A 21,132-nucleotide genomic window follows, 5' to 3' on the forward strand; every position below is an offset into this window, starting at 1 on the left:
GATGCATGGCAGTCAGAAAAAAGGAAACATTCAATCTGTTTATTATTTTTTAAATAAATGTCTCTGGCCTAGACCTCTTTTCCTTTAAGACCAGCCTTAGCAAGCTGTCTCTCATATGATCACACTGTGGAAAGCCTGCTAACATATGGCCACCAAGTAACCATTTATTGGTCTGTGAACTCTTTTTGTAAGAGTGGGCAACAACCACTCATGGGAATAAGCAGAATAAGCCAGGAGTGGGTCCCTCCTCCCATTCACAGCAGTTAACAGCTGGCACATCCCTGACCTCTTCTGCTTTTCACAGGCAGCCCATTCTCTTCCTAACACACTAGAGGGAAAGCACTGGAACTTTAAAACATCGTTTTGTAGAAGCCTGCAACTTCTCTAAACACTGGAGTACATCTAACAGTTAGTGGGGTGACAGGGACAGCAGCCTGCAGCAGGGCAAAGGAACATTATGAAGGACCAAAGGATCAAGTCATTCAGAAGCTCTCCTTCCTGGACCTTTTAGCCTGAAGAAAGAGAACCAGAAGCACATCCCTCTGTCCTTTCTTCTGCCCTTTCTCCCTCCACCAGGACAAAGGTGCCTGCCCCGTGGTCTCTGGCACTTTTGTAGGTGCTAACGAGGTTCTTCACAGAAACACTGCCAGACTATCCAGTAATGCATTCTAAATAAATTATCTTGAGCTAAAAATATAAAATGTTTGAAACAACTGAAAACAAAATCAGAAATTGGCGAGAAGGAAATATCAGTTTTTCTAAAATGCATGTGAAAGTGTTAGTACTTACCATTGAAGAAGCAAATGCTCGAAAACTGACAGCAAGTATCCCATCGGACCACTCATGGGATACTATGTCAAACTGGCCATACAGCTGACCCATGGTAACAGACTTAGGATTTAACACAGTAATCTGAACCTTGTTTTCTTCCATTAACCCCTGAATGCGAAAAAAAAATCAATTGCTCAACCAATCGTTTATTTATTTAGAAGAATACTGTCTTTATTTATAGAAAATATGATGGTGTATGTAGAAAATCCTGAAGATTCTAAAAAGAAACTACCAGAAGTAAGGAGTCCACTTAACAAGGCTCCAGCATATAAAGTCAACATGTAAAAACTGATTGTATTTTATATATAATGCCAACAAACAATTGAAAAATAAAAATTTTAAAATACCATTTATAATAGTATTTAAAAACTCATAAAATACTTAGGAATAAATTAGCAAATGTTGTGCAAGATTAATAAATCTAAAACTACAAAATGGGAGTTGGCAATTTTTTTGATAAAGGGTCAGAGAGTAAATAATTCTATAATTATTTACTTTGCAGGTTACATATAATCTGTGACATATTTTCCCTTTCTTCTTTCTTTCTTTTTTTTTAAACCTTAAAGAATGTTAACACTTTTATGAAAACAGACTTTGGGCTGAACTTGGCCCATGGGCTATAATTGGCTGACTCCTATTACTCGGCCACAAAGAAGAATGAAATCTTACCATTTGCAACAACATGGATGGACCTAGAGAACATTATGCTAAGTGAAATAAGTCAGACGGAGAAAGACAAATGCCATATGATCTCACTTATAAGTGGAATCTAAAGAATAGATTAAATAAACAAATTAATCAGAAATAGTCTCAGAGATATAGAGAAAAAACTGAGGGTTGCTAGATGAGAGGGGCGTGGGGATGAGGGAGATGGTGAGAGGATTAGAAAGCACAATCGGTAACCACAAGATTGCCACGGGGATACAATCAGTAATGTTGTAAAGATTTTGTAGGGTATCCAATGGACACTTGTCTTACTAGGGAGACCACTTCATGGATGGTGTAGATGCCTGACTACTGCACTGTACACCTGAAGCTAAAGCTGAATAATAACGAATGTCTACTCTAATTTAATATATATATATATATATATATATATATATATATATACACACACACACACACACACACACACACACACACACACACACATATGTCACAAAAAGTGGACTACAGCATAAGGAATAGGGACAGGGAAAATGTAAAGGCTGTATGTGATGTCAGAGGAGTAGTAGATTGGGGGAGGGGGGTTGTCACTTTCTGAGAGGTATGAATGTTTATTACATTGTTTTGTATACCTGAAACTAATAATAATTTTTAAAAAACAAAAAAAATATATGATTGGCTGACTCCTGCTACAAAACGTTCTCGGAGAGAAAATTGAAATATCTAAATATAGGGAAATATGTACCATTCTCACTGAGTAGGAAAGTTAATACTGGTAGGTTGACCATTTCAACCAGAACCCTGAAAGCTGGTATATGAAATTATTACAAGAGATATTAATTCCCTTGGGGCATAGGCTGTTTTTGTTTTTAAACAATAATGTTTTTTTTTTTTAAGAATAGTTGTAGGTTTAGAGAAAAATTGAGCAGGAAGTATAGAGATTCACATATACTTCCTTCCTACCTTACCCTTAGATTCCCCTACAATTAGGGCTTTGCATTGGTGTGGTATATTGTTATGACTGATGAACTGATATTGATACATTATTAGTAGTAACTAAAGTCCATGGTTTACATTAGTGTTCATTCTTTGCATTGTACAGTTCTGTGGGTTTTGTCAAACACGTAATGTCATCCATCTACCATTTCAGTATCATACAGAATAGTTTCACTGCCCTAAAATCCCCTGTGTGGTATCTATTCATAATCATTTCCTTTTTATATATAACAACATAACAAGTTCAACTCTTTCTAACACTGCCTTCTGTCTGCCACCCCCAGAGGTTGGGACACAAACTACCAAACTGAAGAAAAGATGTGGGAATAATAATATTAAGCAGTAAAATAAACTCAAGGTTTTTGCTTATTGCTTGTGCCCAGGATGGGGATAACAATGTGTCTTCCTAAATTCAGAAAGCTCTGTCATCTTCTAAGTCAGAATAAAGTTGCTGCCACCAAAGGCTAGTGTCAAACTATAGCTTGCATGCAGTAGCTATGGTGCCCTGCCCCTTTTAAGTCACCATAATGTCACTCTTAGGTTTTCCTGATAATGAACCATCTTAAGCTTTACAATTGGACCAGAATACATGCTCACACCTTCAGCTTCTTCAATCTTGGAGTGGCGTTACATTTGGTTCTTTTAGAGACATTTATGTACATCTTTTTACATAGTAAAAGCAATTAGTCCGTTTAACAACAAAATAACAACAAAAAATACAAACAAGCAAAAATTCAAGAAAAGTAAGGCAGGATGGCAGAAAGGCCGGAAGGATCAAGGGAAGGGGCGGGAAGGGAAGAACAGAAATAGCATGAAAGTATAAAAGCAGAGGAAACAGACAACAGAAATAAGTAGCATATCAGTATTACGATAATAAATATAAACAAATTTAAATTCCCCTATGGAAAGATAAAGACGATCAAACTGAAGAAAATAAAAGTCAAACTATTTACTGTTTATAAAAAGTAAATCACAGTGACACCAGTTACAATTAAAGATATGGGTAAACATGTATGCCAGGAGAAAATCGGGGTTGCAATATTGAAATTAGATGCAGGGGATCCAATGCAAACAACGAAACAGGTAAATAATTTTATACTGGTTGAAGGAGAGACTCCATAATGAACATATAATGATCATAAATCCCATACAGGTTACTAACACTGAAATATGTGAAGCAAAAGCTATCCAACACACAAGAAGCAGAGAGAAGTGTAGTATTAGTTGGAGAATTTAAAATAGTTTCATTTCCTTGGCATATCAAAGTAGACTAACTTGTGATGTGTAAGACAGAAATTTTGAATGCATGATACTGATTTTTTATTATATATACTCATATACATATATAACACACACACATAAATACACACGCACACTTTAATTCAACACCACTAACAGCTACTAGTAACAGAAGTAACAGAAGTTTGCATTACAAATCTAACCACCAGAGGATAAAAAATACTCTCCTAAAGTATGAAAACAAAACTGCCTGTTTTTTCATCTTTCCAGACGTTTTTCTACACTGAACATGTGTTACCTTTATAATTAAACATTTTTAAAATCAAAATAAAACGTTGAGAGACAAATATGTGGCATGCCCTTATATACTGAACTTCCTACTTGCTTCTTATTACTTTTCGACTTTTATTTTCTCTGATTCTTTTTTTTCATGATTTTATGTTGCTGCATTAAAGTATCTTTTAAAATGACCATACATCTCCATCTTCCACAAAGCTGATTATAAATAAATTACTGTATTAATAACACTTACCTTTTCACATATATCATTTAGTGCTCCAGCTAAGACACGATATGCACTGGTTTTTCCTCCAAATGGTTCTCCAACAATCATAAAACCATGACGCACAATCATCATTTCATATATTTGAAGAATCTTCTCAGAAAATAATTTGGTCATTTGCAAATTCATGTTCTCACAGCTGTCTTTGATAGCTACCAGCATATCATTGTAATCTGGTTTTGGCAACTTCACCCCAGGAAACAAATCTGAAGTAATTCCCTGATGATAGATGATTTCAGGATTTATATTATATATCAAATATTCTTTCTCTCTCTCTCTCTCCATATATATGTGTGTATATATATATATACATACACATGTATATACACACATATATATATAAATATACATACATACACATCTATGCATATACACACACATAAACATGGTAAAATGTCTCTCATTCTCATATTTAATATTAATGGAAATACAGTCATTAAATAATAATAGTTCAATAGCATTTTAACAGCTTTATAAAAGTATGATTGACATACAATAAACTGTATATATTTAAAGTGTACAATTTGGCAAGTGAAACTCAATCAAGATATTCACCATATCTATCACTCCCAAAAGTTTCCTTCTGACCTTTTGTGATCCTCTTCCCTCCTTTCCTTACTGCCTCCTCTCTCCATCCCCAGGTGATAATTGATTTGCTTTCTGTTACTATTGTTATTTGCATTATCTAAAATTTAACATAGATAAAATTATACATTGTGTGCAGCACTTTGTTTTGTCTGACTTCTTTCACTCCAAAGTGAGGTTTGCAGATTCACACTCAGCATGCAGCAACAGTTCACTGTATTGAAGTGTTCCATGGTATTGAAGTGCTGCAGTGTTCAAATCCATTCCCCCATTGATGGACATTTTCATTGTTTCCAGTTTTTTTTTTGGGGGGGACCACGAATAAAGCTGCTATGAACATTTGTGTAGAAGTCTTTTTATGGACAAATGTCTTAATTTCTCTTGGGTGAATAGCAAGGAGTGCAATACCTGGATAATATGGTGGGCATGTGTTTAACATTTTAAGAAATTGCCTGCTTTCCAAAGCAGTTATATTATTTTACACTCCACCGGGAGTGCACGAGAGTTCCAATATTTGATATGAGCAGTCTTTTTCATTTGAGCCATACAAGTAGGTGTGTAACAGTATCTCTTTTTTTAATTTATTGGGGTGACAATGGTTAGGAAAATTACTTGGGTTTCGAGTGTACAATTTTGTAATAGGTCATCGATATATCACATTGTGTGTTCACCAGTATCTTATTGTAGCTTCAATTTGCATTTCCCAATGATTAACATTTTTGCATGTGCTTATTTGCCATATACATATCTTCTTTAGTAAAGTGCCTGTTCAAATCTTTCACCTATTTTTAATTGGTTTATTTTCTTAATGATGTTTTGACCATTCTTTAAATATTTCGCATACAAGTCCTCCATCACATATCTAATTTGCAAGTATTTTTTCCTAGTCTCTAACTTGTGCTCATTCTCTTACCAGTGCTTTCACAGAGCAAACTTTTAAAATTTTGATGAGTCTATTTTATCAATTTATTGTTTTATGCCTTGTGCTTTTAGTGTTGCATTTATGAAATTTTTGCCTAACCCAAAGTCACAGGAATTTCTCCTGTTTTCTTCTAGAAATTTTAGTTTTACAATATTTAAGTTAAAAAGTTAGAGGATGAACTGAATGCTGTGATATCAAGGCTAATTATTAAGACAGTGTCATACTGGTATAAAGACAGACAAATATATCAATGGGACAGAATGGGGAGTCCAAAAATAGACCCACACACATGTGAACAACTCATTCTCAACAAAGAAACAAAGGCAATTCAGTAGATGAAAGTCTTCCACAAGTGATGCCTGGATTTGCCAGCACAATGAACTTCAGTGCATACGTCATATCACACACAAATATTAGTATTTCAGTCATTGTAGTGGGTAGTATTTTAATCAGCTAGTGTCCCTCAAAACTTCTTGTTCACCTGAAACCGCAGAATGTGACCTTATTTGGGAAGAAGATCTTTGCAGACATAATTAGATAAGTTAAGACGAGGTCATCCTGGGCCCTAAATCCAATGACTGGCATCCTTACACAGCAAGAGGAGAAAGATTCAGACACAAAAACACCCAGGGTACAAAGGGTAGAAGGTCATGTAATGATGGAGGCACAGACTGGAGTGATGCCAAACCAAGCCAAACCCAGGAACGTCAAGGATGGCCAGTAGCCACCTGAAGCCAAGAAGAGGCAAGGAAGGATTCTTTTCTAGAGCCTTCGGAGGAAACCAACACCTGGATTTCAGACTTCTATCCTTTAGAATTATGAGAGAATAAATTTGTGTTGTCTTAAGGCACCAAGTTGGTGGTGCTTTGTTATGGTGGCTTTAAGAAACTAATACAATCATATAATGTATGATTGGAAAGAATTATAATTCCATATTTAGTGTATATGAACATATAAAGTTCATTGCAAGCTCTAAGAAACATTCCTTTACAAACTGCTAAGGCTATTTTATAAGCCTCATAGTACCCTATGTGAGAAATATGATTATTGTTTTTACTCTGAAGGTAAAAATGAAAATTTAGATGAGCTTAATGCGCAAGCACACAGTTGAGTTATACTTTAGAATTAACAAATTTCAAGTTTAATTATTCATAAGTTTAATTCTTTAAATGCTATTATGGAGAAATTGATCCCAGTTCATCAAAATAGTAAATTTTCTTCGGGCAAAGGAGAGAAAAAGGCAATGCAGTAGAATGGCTAAGAGTACCCTGCACCTGACTGTGTGGTGGGAATCCCCACTCCCTCATGTACCAGCATCAACACAAGTCCTTATCATCTCTGTGCCTGAGCAACATCATCTATAAAACTGGGGTAATGATAGCACCTGCCCCCCTGGGTTGTTGCGTGCATTAAATAAGTTACTATCTGTAAAGCTCTTAGAATTGTGTCCGGTTCATAGTGAGTGCATGGTGTCTTCTAAATTTAACAACATCTTCTCAAATTGCTTATGGTTAACTTTGAAAGGAGCAGATATGTCCAGAATATATTTGGTATTCAGTGGTTCTCATCCAGGACCAGTTGCCCTCACTCTCCTGCCAGGTAGCATTGAAAATACGTAGAGTTGTCCTTCTGATGGTCACAATGGAAGAGGTCTAGAGACACTGGGGGATGGGTGGGAGCAGGGCCCCCAAATATTCTGCAGTATAAGAGACAGTCTCTCACAACAAGGAATTGTCCTAACTGAAAATGCCAGTCATGCCTCTATTTGGGAAACACTGCTCGATAAATGCTCGTCGAATGAAAGCTCAACTGCATGAAAATATATCCAGTGAGGTATATTTCCACTTTATAAAAATATAGCTTTTACTCTGGGAAAACCTGTACAGCATACCAGTACCAAAGAAACAGAAGGAAAACTTTAGGAAGAAAATGTGTGCCTTGTGTGCCTATTCCTTGCAGCATTGCTCTATAAAATGCTTGTACTGCCAGCTCTAAATTCTAAGGAAAGCTCCTTTCAGAATAATGCGACATGGTTGTTATGGATGGCTAACAACACTGGCCCACACCACAGTGGCAGTGCCACTGCTCCCCTCCCCGTGACAGCCATAACGACCTTAGTCCTTACACACTGGAGGCGAACTGCCTATACTTCAAGACAGCACAAGTTCGTGCAACATCTAACATTTGTGGGGAGCCATGGCCTCCCGATTTCCTCTACCTGAGACAGGGCAAAAGGAAAAGAATGCCATCAAATGATTATATGGAAACTTCAACTATTATTCAAATACTTATTTTCAATTACTTATAATCTAATTTTAAAAATATAACAAGATTAGAAAGCTTAGTTCTTATTTTAAATTACCCTGAAAAAACAATTTCATAAAAGCCATTGCACTCTTTTAAACAAATTCAGCTTACTTATTTTTTTTTATTTCTTCAATCATTAATTCAACATTTACCAAATACCTATTCTGTGCAATCAATGGATTCAGGGCTGTGTTAGACTGATTACTTGCTTCACGGAGCCTACATTCTAGTGTAATTTATAAGCAGACATATTTTGTAACTTCTGTGTGCTCACTGTACTCTACAGTTAAAAAAAAAAGTACTATTTTAAAATCCCAAGTTGTTCAACGTCATCTGAAGTTACAAAGCTAGCTATATACACTTCAAATAAAACATGAAATGATCTATGTTTCTCTATGTCATATTATTGTTTTCTATAGAGCAAGTTTTTCGTAGGGAGTTGCAAACTTAGACATTTGATAAGTACATTATTATAAGAGTTTTGATACATCGGGATAACAAATGTTCTTACCTCAAAGAGTGGCAAATCATGGGACAAAAATTTTGGCAGATTTACATCAATAATAGATCTGAGCAGCAAAATTTCTTCATTTTCATTTGGATATTTCAGCTAAAAGAAAATATGTTCATGTTGATACCTGCATGCGTTAACTGCCCCCTCTGCGTTCACACTCACACACACAAGCACACAGGCCCCAGAGGCAATTTAATCCCGTGCAAAATTGTTCTTTATTTTCATTTAATTGGATTGTTATTAAGTTTAGAAACTGACATTTATACTTGTTGAATTCTCTACTAGTTTATCAAAAAAACCTAAGATTGAACTCACTATCTTGTCACAGATGCTCCTGGTAAAAAGCTATCAGCTCTGAATTCAGTATAGTTTGGGAGCTGCCACTGCCTGTTTTGGGTAAGAGCTTGCTTGCCCTACACGTTCAAGAGCAGCAATGGGTTGGTTAAGCGGAAATAATCATAAAAAGTGGGCAATCATTTCTAAAAGATGCATTTAAATTTAAAACATATAAACATTCACTTATTTGCCCATATTTTGATGTCAAGGTATTTTCTTTGAGTGTAGAGTGCTGAACTATTTTTCTTGCAAAAAAAATACATCAATAATGCACCATCTGCCCCATCCAGTTTTGTGCTGTTCTGGTTTGTTTTGGCTTGTTTTTTTAAAGGGGATCGTGCTCTTCAAAGATACTTGTGAGACAATCTAAGTGTAGCACCCTTATCAATTTTTAGGGTGTTTTGTTTTTCAGTCTTATATACCTTTTCTACCCACACCTGATTCAAATTCAATTTTTCAGCATTTCATTTTACTGAATCTTTCTTAAACAATGAATTTTAGTTTTCTTAAAAACAAAACTCTTCTTTTCATGCTTATATAGCATCAGTTTCCTCAGCATTTAATTAAATAACATAATAACAATAACATTTCTGACTGGCTTCAGAAAGTTTCAGGGAACTGACTAAGGAACACAGCTCATCTAATAGAAGTGGGAGGGAAGAGTAGCTCGCTGCCTACCAGTTGCGTGCTCAGGGTGGGCATGTGTTAGTGTGTTCCAAAGATAGAGTGGAGATGGCTGGCAATGCACTAAGTCATTTAGGTAGAGGGTGTTTCGGAAAACTTACATTAAATTCCAAAACACATGTTTGTAAACCCAACGTTTACTAAAAATCTGGTTGAACTCTGAACTTGTTGCTCATGCCCATATGAAGTTCACATAATTCTCACAAAAAAATCTGAACTTGGAATTATTTTTCCCAACTTCAATATTTTACTCAATGTCAAACTTTCTCCTATCAGCACACATTTCATTTTCCAGAACCCTCTTCCTTTTCTCTAAAATCTTTCTGCCTAATAAATTTCATGTTCCTACTTAACTGGCTCTAACCTTACAAAGTCGGTGATGCCTGGCAGTCAAGTTCAGCTGTCCCTGAATCTCCAGAACCCTCAGTGGCAAAGCTAGCCCTGCGCACATGAACTTTGCCTTTGGATCAGTCTAATCACACATAAATTAGAAAGTGTCAACAGTTTATGTTGTTAGTTGAGAGGCTATTACTTTAAAGCAAATGTTTCCATTGTTTCTTGATATAATAGAAACAAACTTCAAAATATTCAAGGCAACACATTTAACAAAATTAGCTTTTGACAAAGAATGATAGGATGCTTTTGCAGGATTCATTTGCTGTGGAACTTTAATAGCTCAATTCCATAGTCAAGATGTCAGTGATAACAGAAACTAGGACATGCATTATCTTTCCCATTATCTGACCACAATGTAATCATGACATACCAGGTTAATAAAAATTGTTGCTTCTAGTTGCATTTACTTATTGCAAAAAATAATAACACGTTAGGTTAACATGAAATAGACTATCACGATTATATATTAGAATTCTGGGTAACATTATTATAGAAGATAAAAAGACATACCATTGTTCTTAATTATGTAGGATATATTTTAAAATCTTTATCTTCTACAAATCATGAACATGAACATTTTATAAACTCCAAGGTCACATTTTGCATTTTGCCATTAACTATAGCCTATCTTGTTTGTTTTCATAAAGAACTAATGTACAGTTATATTTCATGGTCCCATAACATACTTCCAATGAAAAGTTACCCAAGTCATAAAATATTCAGGGTTTTCATCTATAGAGTTATGACTTATACCATTTTAAAATGCAAACATTATATTGCAAATCTATTACTGCTAGTCTACAGTTAGTTGCAATTGTCTAATTATAGTGACAGTGTTTAGGGACTTCTGCATGTATTTATTAATTATGCATTATTTCCTTTAATGTTCGTGTAGACTGAAAGCCTTCAGAATATTTCTCAGCAACAAGGAATTTTATTTCTCGGCAGTACCTACTTTTGTATATTTAAAAATATGGAACAGAACTTAAATCACTAAGAATTACATGACTGAGGTTTTACAAACCATACATTTCCTTTTTCATGTGCAAATAATCGTGTTTTTTTTAGTATAATAACTGAAATTTTATTTTCAGTTAATGAAACCAACTAGTTATTGGAACTCTGGGAAGACTCATGGTCCTGAGACTTAGAAATAGGAAATGGATGAGTAAAAAACAACTTGAGTCTATACCTTTAGATTCCCAGCGGCAGTGAGCACGGACTTCACAGCTCTCATTCCATAGTCATAGTGATGTTGCGATGACAACTGCTCTGAACACAAGCGATAAGTAGCCACAATCTTTACTGACAGTGGCCGAGCTGTGACAAACCCACAGGAGTACAGGACTATTTCGGCAATCATGGCATAGTCAGGCACCATCATGGCTACTGTCCGAAAGAGAGCCTACGGGAGTGGAGAAAAATGTGCTTTTAAAAAGGCCATCATAAAGATAACCCTATTTTTAATTTCATAACAGGTTACAATTTTATACCTTTTCAGCAACGTTATTATAGTACAACGTCCAAATTATATAGGTAAAACAATTTTAAAAACTGACTTCTTTTTATTGCAATGTTATAAATGTATCATTAATTTTTATGTAAATATTTTTCCTTGAATTATGTTTTAAGAACATCTTCAAATTTCTATCGTACTTAGATCTTTGGTACTATAAGTGTTCAAGTACAATTATATTCTATTCTTCTGGAGAAGTGACATGTTACAGAGCAAGAGCATCAGACTCTGCAGGGAAGTTCAAAAACCGGACTTCTCATCCGGACTGGTGAGAAAGTACCTAGTATTGGAAGACTGGGCTTCAAGTGAGGCTCTCTAGGTATTTAATTAATTGTGTGATTTGGGGTTAATCGGGTATCACCAATAACAAGGTTGCATTAGATAAAATATATATTTTGGGATATTATTAACTTTTTTGAGTCTGCAATCACCATGCCAGTCTTTCACCAAGCAAAATAAAGGGGGGGGGGCAACTGGAACTAAGACATGGATAACAATTATTACAGATAAATCAATTTTCCAAATTGTAAAGATTTTTTTCTTATGGTATTTTAAATATTGTGGGACAAATTAATGTCATGTGATGGTAAGTAAACAGAAAACTGAATTGATTTTAAAAGAATAAATAAGAAAATTTAAGTTTAGAATGGTAGTATATGTCAGGACTTACTTCAATAGCTCAGGCATGAAAACATGAAATTCTTGTATTATAGACGGAAACAAAACAATATTACAGAAAATGACAATAGTATCCAGATAGCGAATGAAAACCATAGTGAATGACAACTGTAAACAGATAGTTTGTAAGTACCTTCTGGGAATTAGCTGAATTACCAAAAACCCAAGGCAGATAGAAAACAGGAACATCTTGCTTAAGTGATCTGATATGACTCTTCCAAATTGAGAACAAATAAGAGATTTGCATCAAGCAAGATCCTTCCAATGTGTTATCTAAATTACTAGCTAGAGGCCTTGGTACTGCTATTTTATCATTAAGGTTACCATTAAAGAAAGAAGGAATAATACATTAAAAATATAAAGCTTGAATAAATACCTTGGAACAGAGAAATTTAAGCAAGTGTTCCAACCACTACATACATGAGGAAAAAAAGAATACAACAGAATTACTATACAGATGGTACTTCTTTTAAAGGCTAGGTTCTCAACAACTTTTTTTCTTAATGAACACAAGAGAGAATGAATGAATTAACAGATCAGTCAGTCCATCAATGGCTAGGTTAGGGTAAAACACTCTTTCTACCATAGTACAAATTGTTACTAGTTTGGAGTCAACATCCAGGTCTGTGTGCTGTAGGTTTTACTCTGACTATCCTCAGGTATATCACAAATTCCTATTCACATTCTCTCAGTAGAATAAGCACTATGGTTGTGGAACACCATGAAACAGATATTGCTGGACGTGAGAAGGAAAAACAGAGCAAGGTAAAGAAGTTTCATTAGGTTATCATGTTGTTCCATTTAATAAAAATCCTTCACCAAAGATTTAACACTTGTTCTTATTTATCACAGAGAAAAACAGCTGATCAAAATATTTTTTTAGTCCTAAACTGTTATGGTGGTGGATGTTCTAATTCAATGGTTCTCAAACAAAGTGTGTTACACACTAATATGATATGGCTTGATTTGAAATGTCAGAAATAACTTTTTAGTAATAGCAGTAAGTATAAGGATAATTCGTGCTGCTTAAAAAAATTAAATTGGGAGATGTAATCAAAATGGCTGCGTGAGGTGAGCCTCTGTAAAGCTCCCCTGGAATTTACAACTAATCGAACAACTATAACTCCATAAAGGACTCCCTGCACAGCAAACAGGCAAGACAAAGAGGCCCACTACTGAATTCACCTAAAGGTGGGCGAATCGCGCCAGCGGGGGGAGGAGGGAAGAGAGAAGTGCGGAGACAGAGCCGCGTGGGTGCAGGACGCAGACCTAGCTCAGTGCTCCAAGCTCGCTGCATCCCAGAAGTACCGCAGCTGCAGGAAGAACTCGGACTGCTACGGCTCCATTTATGGCCCACAGGGCTGAGGGGACAGCATATAACACGGCTGAACCCAACGCGCACGGTAGAGACCTCGGAGCAAAGACTGAGAGAAGAAGGTTGAAAATGGTGGTTTAAGCCCTCACTACTGAGCAGAGAACGGAAGCCGTAGGCAATGAGACTAGCCGCCCCCTCCCTCCCCTCCCAGAGCTCGCCCCGCCCCCACCTGCCCAGTGCTAGAAGCAGAACAGTAGCAGTGTCAGATCAAAAGAATAGAATATTTGCTGTTCTGAGAACTGTGGACCGCAGACACAGATTCTTAGCCCAACTAGTTCCAGCAAAGGTGAGGGAGCTGTGGAAGCAGGACCAGCTATGGTGGTGGTCACTGCCATTGCTCTGGGCCACCTCTCACAACTCACCCCGCCTCTGGCCCCACCTATCTGGGCGGATCGTGCAGGAGTAAACAGAACTGCTGAAACATACGAGCTCTGAATCTGGTGGAGGAAGGGCTTTGGAACTTCAAAAGCTCTCCACATACCCACACAGACACTGCGTCCTGTGACCTAGGCGAACTATTAACAGAGGAGAAGCCCATCTCCCAGGGAAGCCCCCCCATTGTGTGAGAAGCTGGAATAGTGCAGAGAAAACATAGCACTACTGTGTGAGAGAGAAAAAAAGGCTGCAGTTGGAGAGAAAATAAAACATTCTACCAACAAGTACTGGAAAACAAAAGAAAGACCTCTTCCTATCAACCTGTTGCAGAACCCACTCCTGTAGATGTCTGGGAAGAGAAATAATAAATCAGTAATTGCCATGAATAACCAAGGCAACAAGACAGCTTAGAAGGAAAGTGAAAAGTCTCCAGAAAAGGAACTTAAAGATATGGAAATATGTGACTTAAATGACAGAGATTTCAAGATTGCAGTTCTGAAAAAACTCAACGAGATGCAAGAAAACACAGAAAGGCAGTTTAATGAACTCAGAAACACAATCAAAGAACAACATGAGCATTTTACGAAAGAGATTGAAATTTTAAAAAAGAACCAAATAGAATTTCTGGAGATTAAGAACTCAATAGAAGAAATTAAGAATGAAATAACCAGCTTAGGTAGTAGAGTTGACCAGATGGAGGAAAGAATCAGTGACATCGAAGATAGAAACCTGGAAATTACACAGATGGAAGAAGAAAGAGACTTGAGACTTAAAAGAAATGAAAGAACTTACAAGAACTTTCTGACTCCATCAGAAAGAGCAATATAAGAATAATGGGCATACCAGAAGGAGAGAGAGAGAAGGGAACAGAGAATATATTCAAACAAATTGTTGATGAGAACTTCCCAAACTTGTGGACAGAACTGGATCCTTGAATCCAAGAAGCAAATAGAACACCTAATTACCTCAATCCCAACAGGCCTTCTCCAAGGCACATTGTATTGAAGCTGTCTAAAATCAACGACAAAGAAAGAATCCTCAAGGCAGCCAGGGAAAAGAAGACGGTAACCTACAAAGGAAAGCCCATTAGATTATCATCAGATTTTTCAGCAGAAACTATACAAGCCAGGAGGGAGTGGAACCAAATATTCAAACTATAGAAAGAGAGAAATTATGAGCCGAGAATAATATATCCAGCAAAGATATCCTTTAGATATTAAGGAGAAATAAAGACCTTGCCACACATACAGAAGCTGAGGGAATTTTCAAATACATGACCTGCACTACAAGAAATACTAAAGGAGGCTATTCGACCACCAACAACAGGAACAATTTGTGGCAACCAAAACATAAAAAGGGGGAGAGTAAAGGCCTGAACCAGAATACGGGAATGGAGAAAGTAAGCGTGCTAAAGAAAATGGATACTCTAAATATCAAACTTTATTTTACATAAACTTAAGGGTAACCACTCAAAAAAAATCCAGAACTGAAATATATACTGTAATAAAAGAAGAAACAGAGGGAAACATCATAGAATACCACCACACAGAAATAATAGACAACAACAAAAAGGCAAAGGAACAATGGAGACACAGCCTTACCAGAAAACTAAAGATAGAATGACAGGAAATCCTCACATATCAATAATCACCCTAAATGTAAATGGACTGAACTCATCAATAAAAAGGCACAGAGTAGCAGATTGAATCAAAAAACTAAACCCAACCATATGCTGTCTCCAAGAGACACATCTCAGCTACAAGGACAAGCATAGACTCAAAGTGAAAGGGTGGAAATTGACACTCCAAGCAAATGGTACCCAGAGAAAATCAGGTGTAGCCATAATGATATCAGATGAAACAGACTTCAGGGTGAAAAAGGTAACAAGAGACAAAGATGGACATTGCATAACGTTAAGGGACTATACAACAAGAAGACATAACAGTCATCAATATTTATGTCCCCAATCAGGGAGCACCGAAATATACCAAGCAACTACTAACAGAACTAAAGGGAGAAATTGACCAAAACACAATTATACTAGGGGACTTAAATACATCATTGACAGCTATGGATAGATCATCCAAACAGAAAATAAATAATGAAATAGCAGCCCTAAATGACACATTAGATGAAATGGACATAATTGACATATATAGAGCACTTCATCCTAAAACATCAGACTATACATTCTTTTCTAGTGTACATGGAACATTCTCAAGGATAGACCATATATTGGGACATAAAATCAGCCTCAACAAATTTAAGAAGATTGAAATCATACGAAGCATATTCTCTGATCACAAGGCTTTGAAATTGGATATCAACTGCAAAAAGAAAGCAGGAAAAACACAAATACATGGAGATTAAACAACATACTTTTAAAGAACGACTGGGTCAAAGAAGAAATTAGAGGAGAGATCAAAAGATACATAGAAACAAATGACAATGAAAATACATCCTAAAATTTTTGGGATGCAGTGAAAGCAGTTTTAAGAGGGAAATTTATATCATTACAGGCCTATCTCAAGAAACAAGAAAAATCCCAAATAAATAACCTCATGTTACACCTTAAAGAACTAGAAAAAGAAGAACAAATGAAACCCAAGGTCAGCAGAAGAAAGGAAATAACAAAAATCAGAGCAGAACTAAATGAAATAGAGAACAAAAAGACAATAGAAAAAATTAATGTGACAAAGAGCTGGTTCTTTGAAAAGATTAACAAAATTGACAAACCCTTGGCTAGACTCACTAAGATAAAAAGAGAGAAGACACTAATTAACAAAATCAGAAATGAAAAAGGGAAAGTTATCACACCACAACAGAAATACAAAGGATCATACAGAACACTATGAAGGACTATATGCCACCAAATTCAATAACCTAGAAGAAATGGACAAGTTCTTAGAAACATATAGCCTTCCAAGGCTGAACCATGAAGAACTGGAAAATCTAAACAGACCGATCACCAGTAACGAAATTGAATCAGTCATCCAAAACCTTCCCAAAAGCAAAAGTCCGGGACCAGATGGCTTCACTAGTGAATTCTACCAAACCTTCAAAGAGGATCTAATACCAATCCTGCTCAAACTCTTCCAAAAAATTGAAGAAGAGACAGTACTCCCTAACTCATTTTATGAGGCCAACATTACCCTGATACCAAAACCTGGTAAGGAAAACACAAAAAAAGAAAACTACAGACCAATATCTCTGATGAATACAGATGCAAAAATCCTAAACAAAATTCTAGCAAATCGAATACAACAATGCATTAAAAAGATTATTCATCATGACCAAGTGGGGTTCATCCCTGGGGCACAAGGATGGTTCAACATCCACAAATCCATCAATGTGATACATCACATAAACAAAATAAAGGACAAAAATCATTTGATTATATCAATTGACGCAGAAAAAGCATTTGACAAGATACAACATCCATTTATGATTAAAACACTTAATAAAATAGGTATAGAAGGAAAATACTTTAACACCATAAAGGTCACATATGACAAACCCTCAGCTAATCTCACAATTAGTGGTGATAAACTGAAGCCCTTTGCTCTAAGTTCAGGAACACAACAGGGCTGTCCCCTATCACCTCTGCTTTTCAACATAGTGTTGGAAGTCCTTGCCAGAGCAATCAGGCAAGAGAAAGAAATAAAAGGCATCCAAATTGGGAATGAAGAAGTTAAATTGTCACTCTTTGCAGAAGACATGATGCTATATGTAGAACACCCTAAAGACTCTACCAAAAAGCTATTAGAAACAATCAACGAACACAGTAAAGTTGCTGGCTACAAAATCAACGTACAAAAGTCCATTGCATTCCTATATACTAACAATGAAATCTCAGAAAAAGAAATACAAAAAACAATTCCTTTTGCAATTGCAGCAACAAGAATAAAATACCTAGGAATAAACTTAACCAAAGATGTGAAAGACCTATATGCTGAAAACTATAAGACATTTTAAAAAGAAATTGAAGAAGACACAAAGAAATGGAAAGACATTCCATGCTCATGCATTGGAAGAATCAACACAGTTAAAAGGGCCATATTACCCAAAGCAATATATAGATTTAATGCAATCCCCATCAAAATCCCAACGTCATTTTTTTAAAGAAATAGAACAGAAAAATCATCAGATTTGTTTGGAACCACAAAAGACCCCAAATAGCCAAAGCAATCTTAAGAAAAAGAACAATACTGGAGGTATCACACTCCCTGACTTTAGCTTGTACTACAGGGCTACAATAATCAAAACAGCATGGTATTGGCAGAAAAACAGACACATAGACCAATGGAATAGAATTGAGAACCCAGAAATAAAACCACATAAATATGGACAGATAATTTTTGACAAAGAAGCCAAAAACATACAATGGAGAAAAGACAGCCTCTTCAATAAATGGTGCTGGGAGAATTGGATAGCCATGTGCAAAAGAATGAAACTGGACTGCTATCTGTCACCATGTACCAAAATTAATTCAAAATGGATCAAAGACTTAAGCATAAGACCTGACACAATAAACTGCATAGAAGAAAACTTAGGTACTAAACTTATGGACCTTGGGTTCAAAGAGCATTTTATGAATTTGACTCCAAAGGCAAGGGAAGTAAGAGCTAAAATAAATGAATGGGACTATATGAAACTTAAAAGCTTCTGCGCAGCAAAAGAAACCATCGACAACATAAAGAGGCCACCAACAGAATGGGAGAAGATTTTTGCAAATAGTGCCTCCGATAAGGGGCTAATATCCAAAATATACAAGGAACTCATGCAACTCAACAACAAAAAAACAAACAACCCAATTGAAAAATGGGCAGAGGACCTGAAGAGACATTTCTCCAAAGAGGACACACAAATGGCAAATAGACATATGAAAAAATGCTCAACATCACTAATCATCAGAGAAATGCAAATAAAAACCACAATGAGATATCACCTCACCCCAGTCAGAATGGCTATCATCAACAAGACAAATAGTAACAAGTGTTGGAGGCTGTGGAGAAAAAGGAACCCTCATACACTGTTGGTGGGAATGCAGACTGGTGCAGCTGCTATGGAAGGCAGTGTGGAGGTTCCTGAAAAAATTATGAATAGAATTGCCATATGACCCAGCAATCCCTCTCCTTGGTATCTACCCAAAAAATCTGAAAACATTTATACATAAAGACACGTGTGCGCCAATGTTCATTGCAGCTTTGTTTATGGTGACCAAGACATGGAAACAACCAAAATGTCCTTCAATAGATAAATGGATAAAGAAGTTGTGGTATATATACACACTGGAATACTATTCAGCGGTAAGAAAAGATGAAATAGGATCATTTGTGACAACATGGATGGATCTTGAAAGAATAATGCTAAGCGAAATAAGTCAGACAGAAAAAGCAGAGAACCATGTGATTTCACTGATATGTGGTATATAAACCAAAAACAACAAAAGAACAAGACAAACAAATGAGAAACAAAAACTCATAGACACAGACAATAGTTTAGTGGTTACCAGAGGGTACGTGGGGTGGGGGGTGGGAGATGAGGGTAAGGGGGATCAAATATATGGTGATGGAAGGAGAACTGACTCTGGGTGGTGAACACACAATGGGATTTATAGATGATGTAATACAGAATAGTACATCTGAAATCTATGTAATTTTACTAACAATTGTTACCCCGATAAATAAATAAAAAATTAAATTGGATTCTAGCTAACTAATGACATACTTTCTTGAATGTAAAAATAAATAAATAGGAGGGGATTATAGATCCAGATAACATGCCAGGATTTGAATAAACTCCAGTACATGTAATCAATGTGAGCATTACCCTCCATGTGTACCTCAGCAGAAATGAATGTTCAAGAATAGTTATTTTAGGGGGTGGCCGGTTTGCTCAGTGGTTAGAAAGCGGTGCTCTTAACAACAAGGTTGCTGGTTCCGTCCCCACATGTGCCACAGTGAGCTGCGCCCTCCACAGCTAAATTGAAACAACTACTTGACTTGGAGCTGATGGCTCCTGGAATAAACACTTAAATAAATAAAAGTTTTTTTGTTTTTTTTTGAAAGAATAGTTATTTAATTGCTTCTGCCCCATTTGGTGGAAGAAGAAGGGTGATACAATATGAAGTATATATAATTCCTAGAGTATGCTTTCAAAGGATTGCATATTGGGTATAATTGAAAAAAGAAAAGAAAAAACCTCAAGCAATACTTCTTACCATTTCTTTCTTAAGGATTGGAAATAAGTTTCATAAATATTGTGACCTGTTCAGGAGTAAGCAAGGTTTCAGTTGAGTGAAATGGAGGATTTAGGATCTGCTTCACTTTTTGTCCTCTTTACTACTATCGTGTTTCATCCTACATACCCTCTGGAAAGCTATGTATCAGGTTATTGGCTTTGTGACATTGGAAGAGCTAGAATATGCCTGTTTTACCAGGGTTTCTAACACTTAACTATTTTGAAATGATTATTGAGTATAGATTCTTCAGAATAGTTTCAATATAAAATATAGCTTCTCTAAAGTGGAGATGTATTTAAGAAATTGCTCTACTATGTAAGCATTATCTAGATGAACAAGGTGTCAAAATGGGACTCTTTCCGCATGATATGATACACATCAGTTACCAAAATACATAGGATCTACACAATACACAAAAGTTACAAAGGAAATGTATACAATTCTTCATTTATTTGTAGATTATAAAATTTTTGAGAAAGTAAGTGAGGAAGGATGATTTTGGAAAAGATTTCCATTGAAGGGAATTTTTGTTATGCTGTGAATCCCCACAATAAACCTCTTTGCCCCTAAGTTCAGTGAGAGCTTGATGGGTATGCCCATATTTGGCAGGATATGGATCAATGCCTGACTCATGTATGAGAAAGCAAAAGTGGCATGTGGCGGCAGAATCAATGTGGTCTTCACTGCTGGAGGTTGTTTGGAAAAAGGATGCATGAGGTGTACATACTATGAACTAGAGAGAGCCAAGCTGGAGTCATTTTAAGTCCTGCCCAAGATACTCCCTGGCAAAGTGAGAACTCTCCAACAGTGAAGACTGTGTGGAATCACCCACGAGCGATCCAGGCAGAAAGTAGGGATGGTAACTGGAGAAACAGAATCCATCACCCATGTCTCAGGAGTTACAAG

The 21,132-nt window shown here is 36.2% G+C and overlaps 1 protein-coding gene across 2 annotated transcripts in view; it reads right to left on the reverse strand.

The window, feature by feature from the left end:
• The window catches only part of DNAH7 (dynein axonemal heavy chain 7), a 216,972-nt gene that overhangs the window by 109,756 nt on the left and 86,084 nt on the right, over nt 1–21,132 (reverse strand). For both annotated transcript variants that reach the window (XM_019741305.2, XM_019741304.2), the window contains exons 28-31: nt 11,231–11,443; nt 8,620–8,718; nt 4,265–4,513; nt 790–939 (exon numbers count right to left, since the gene is read on the reverse strand). In XM_019741305.2, the coding sequence (XP_019596864.2) occupies nt 790–939; nt 4,265–4,513; nt 8,620–8,718; nt 11,231–11,443 (711 nt within the window). The remainder of the gene's footprint in view (nt 1–789; nt 940–4,264; nt 4,514–8,619; nt 8,719–11,230; nt 11,444–21,132) is intronic.

This window comes from Rhinolophus sinicus, linkage group LG01 (genome assembly GCF_036562045.2).
Source record: "Rhinolophus sinicus isolate RSC01 linkage group LG01, ASM3656204v1, whole genome shotgun sequence".
NCBI classification, from domain to species: domain Eukaryota; kingdom Metazoa; phylum Chordata; class Mammalia; order Chiroptera; family Rhinolophidae; genus Rhinolophus; species Rhinolophus sinicus.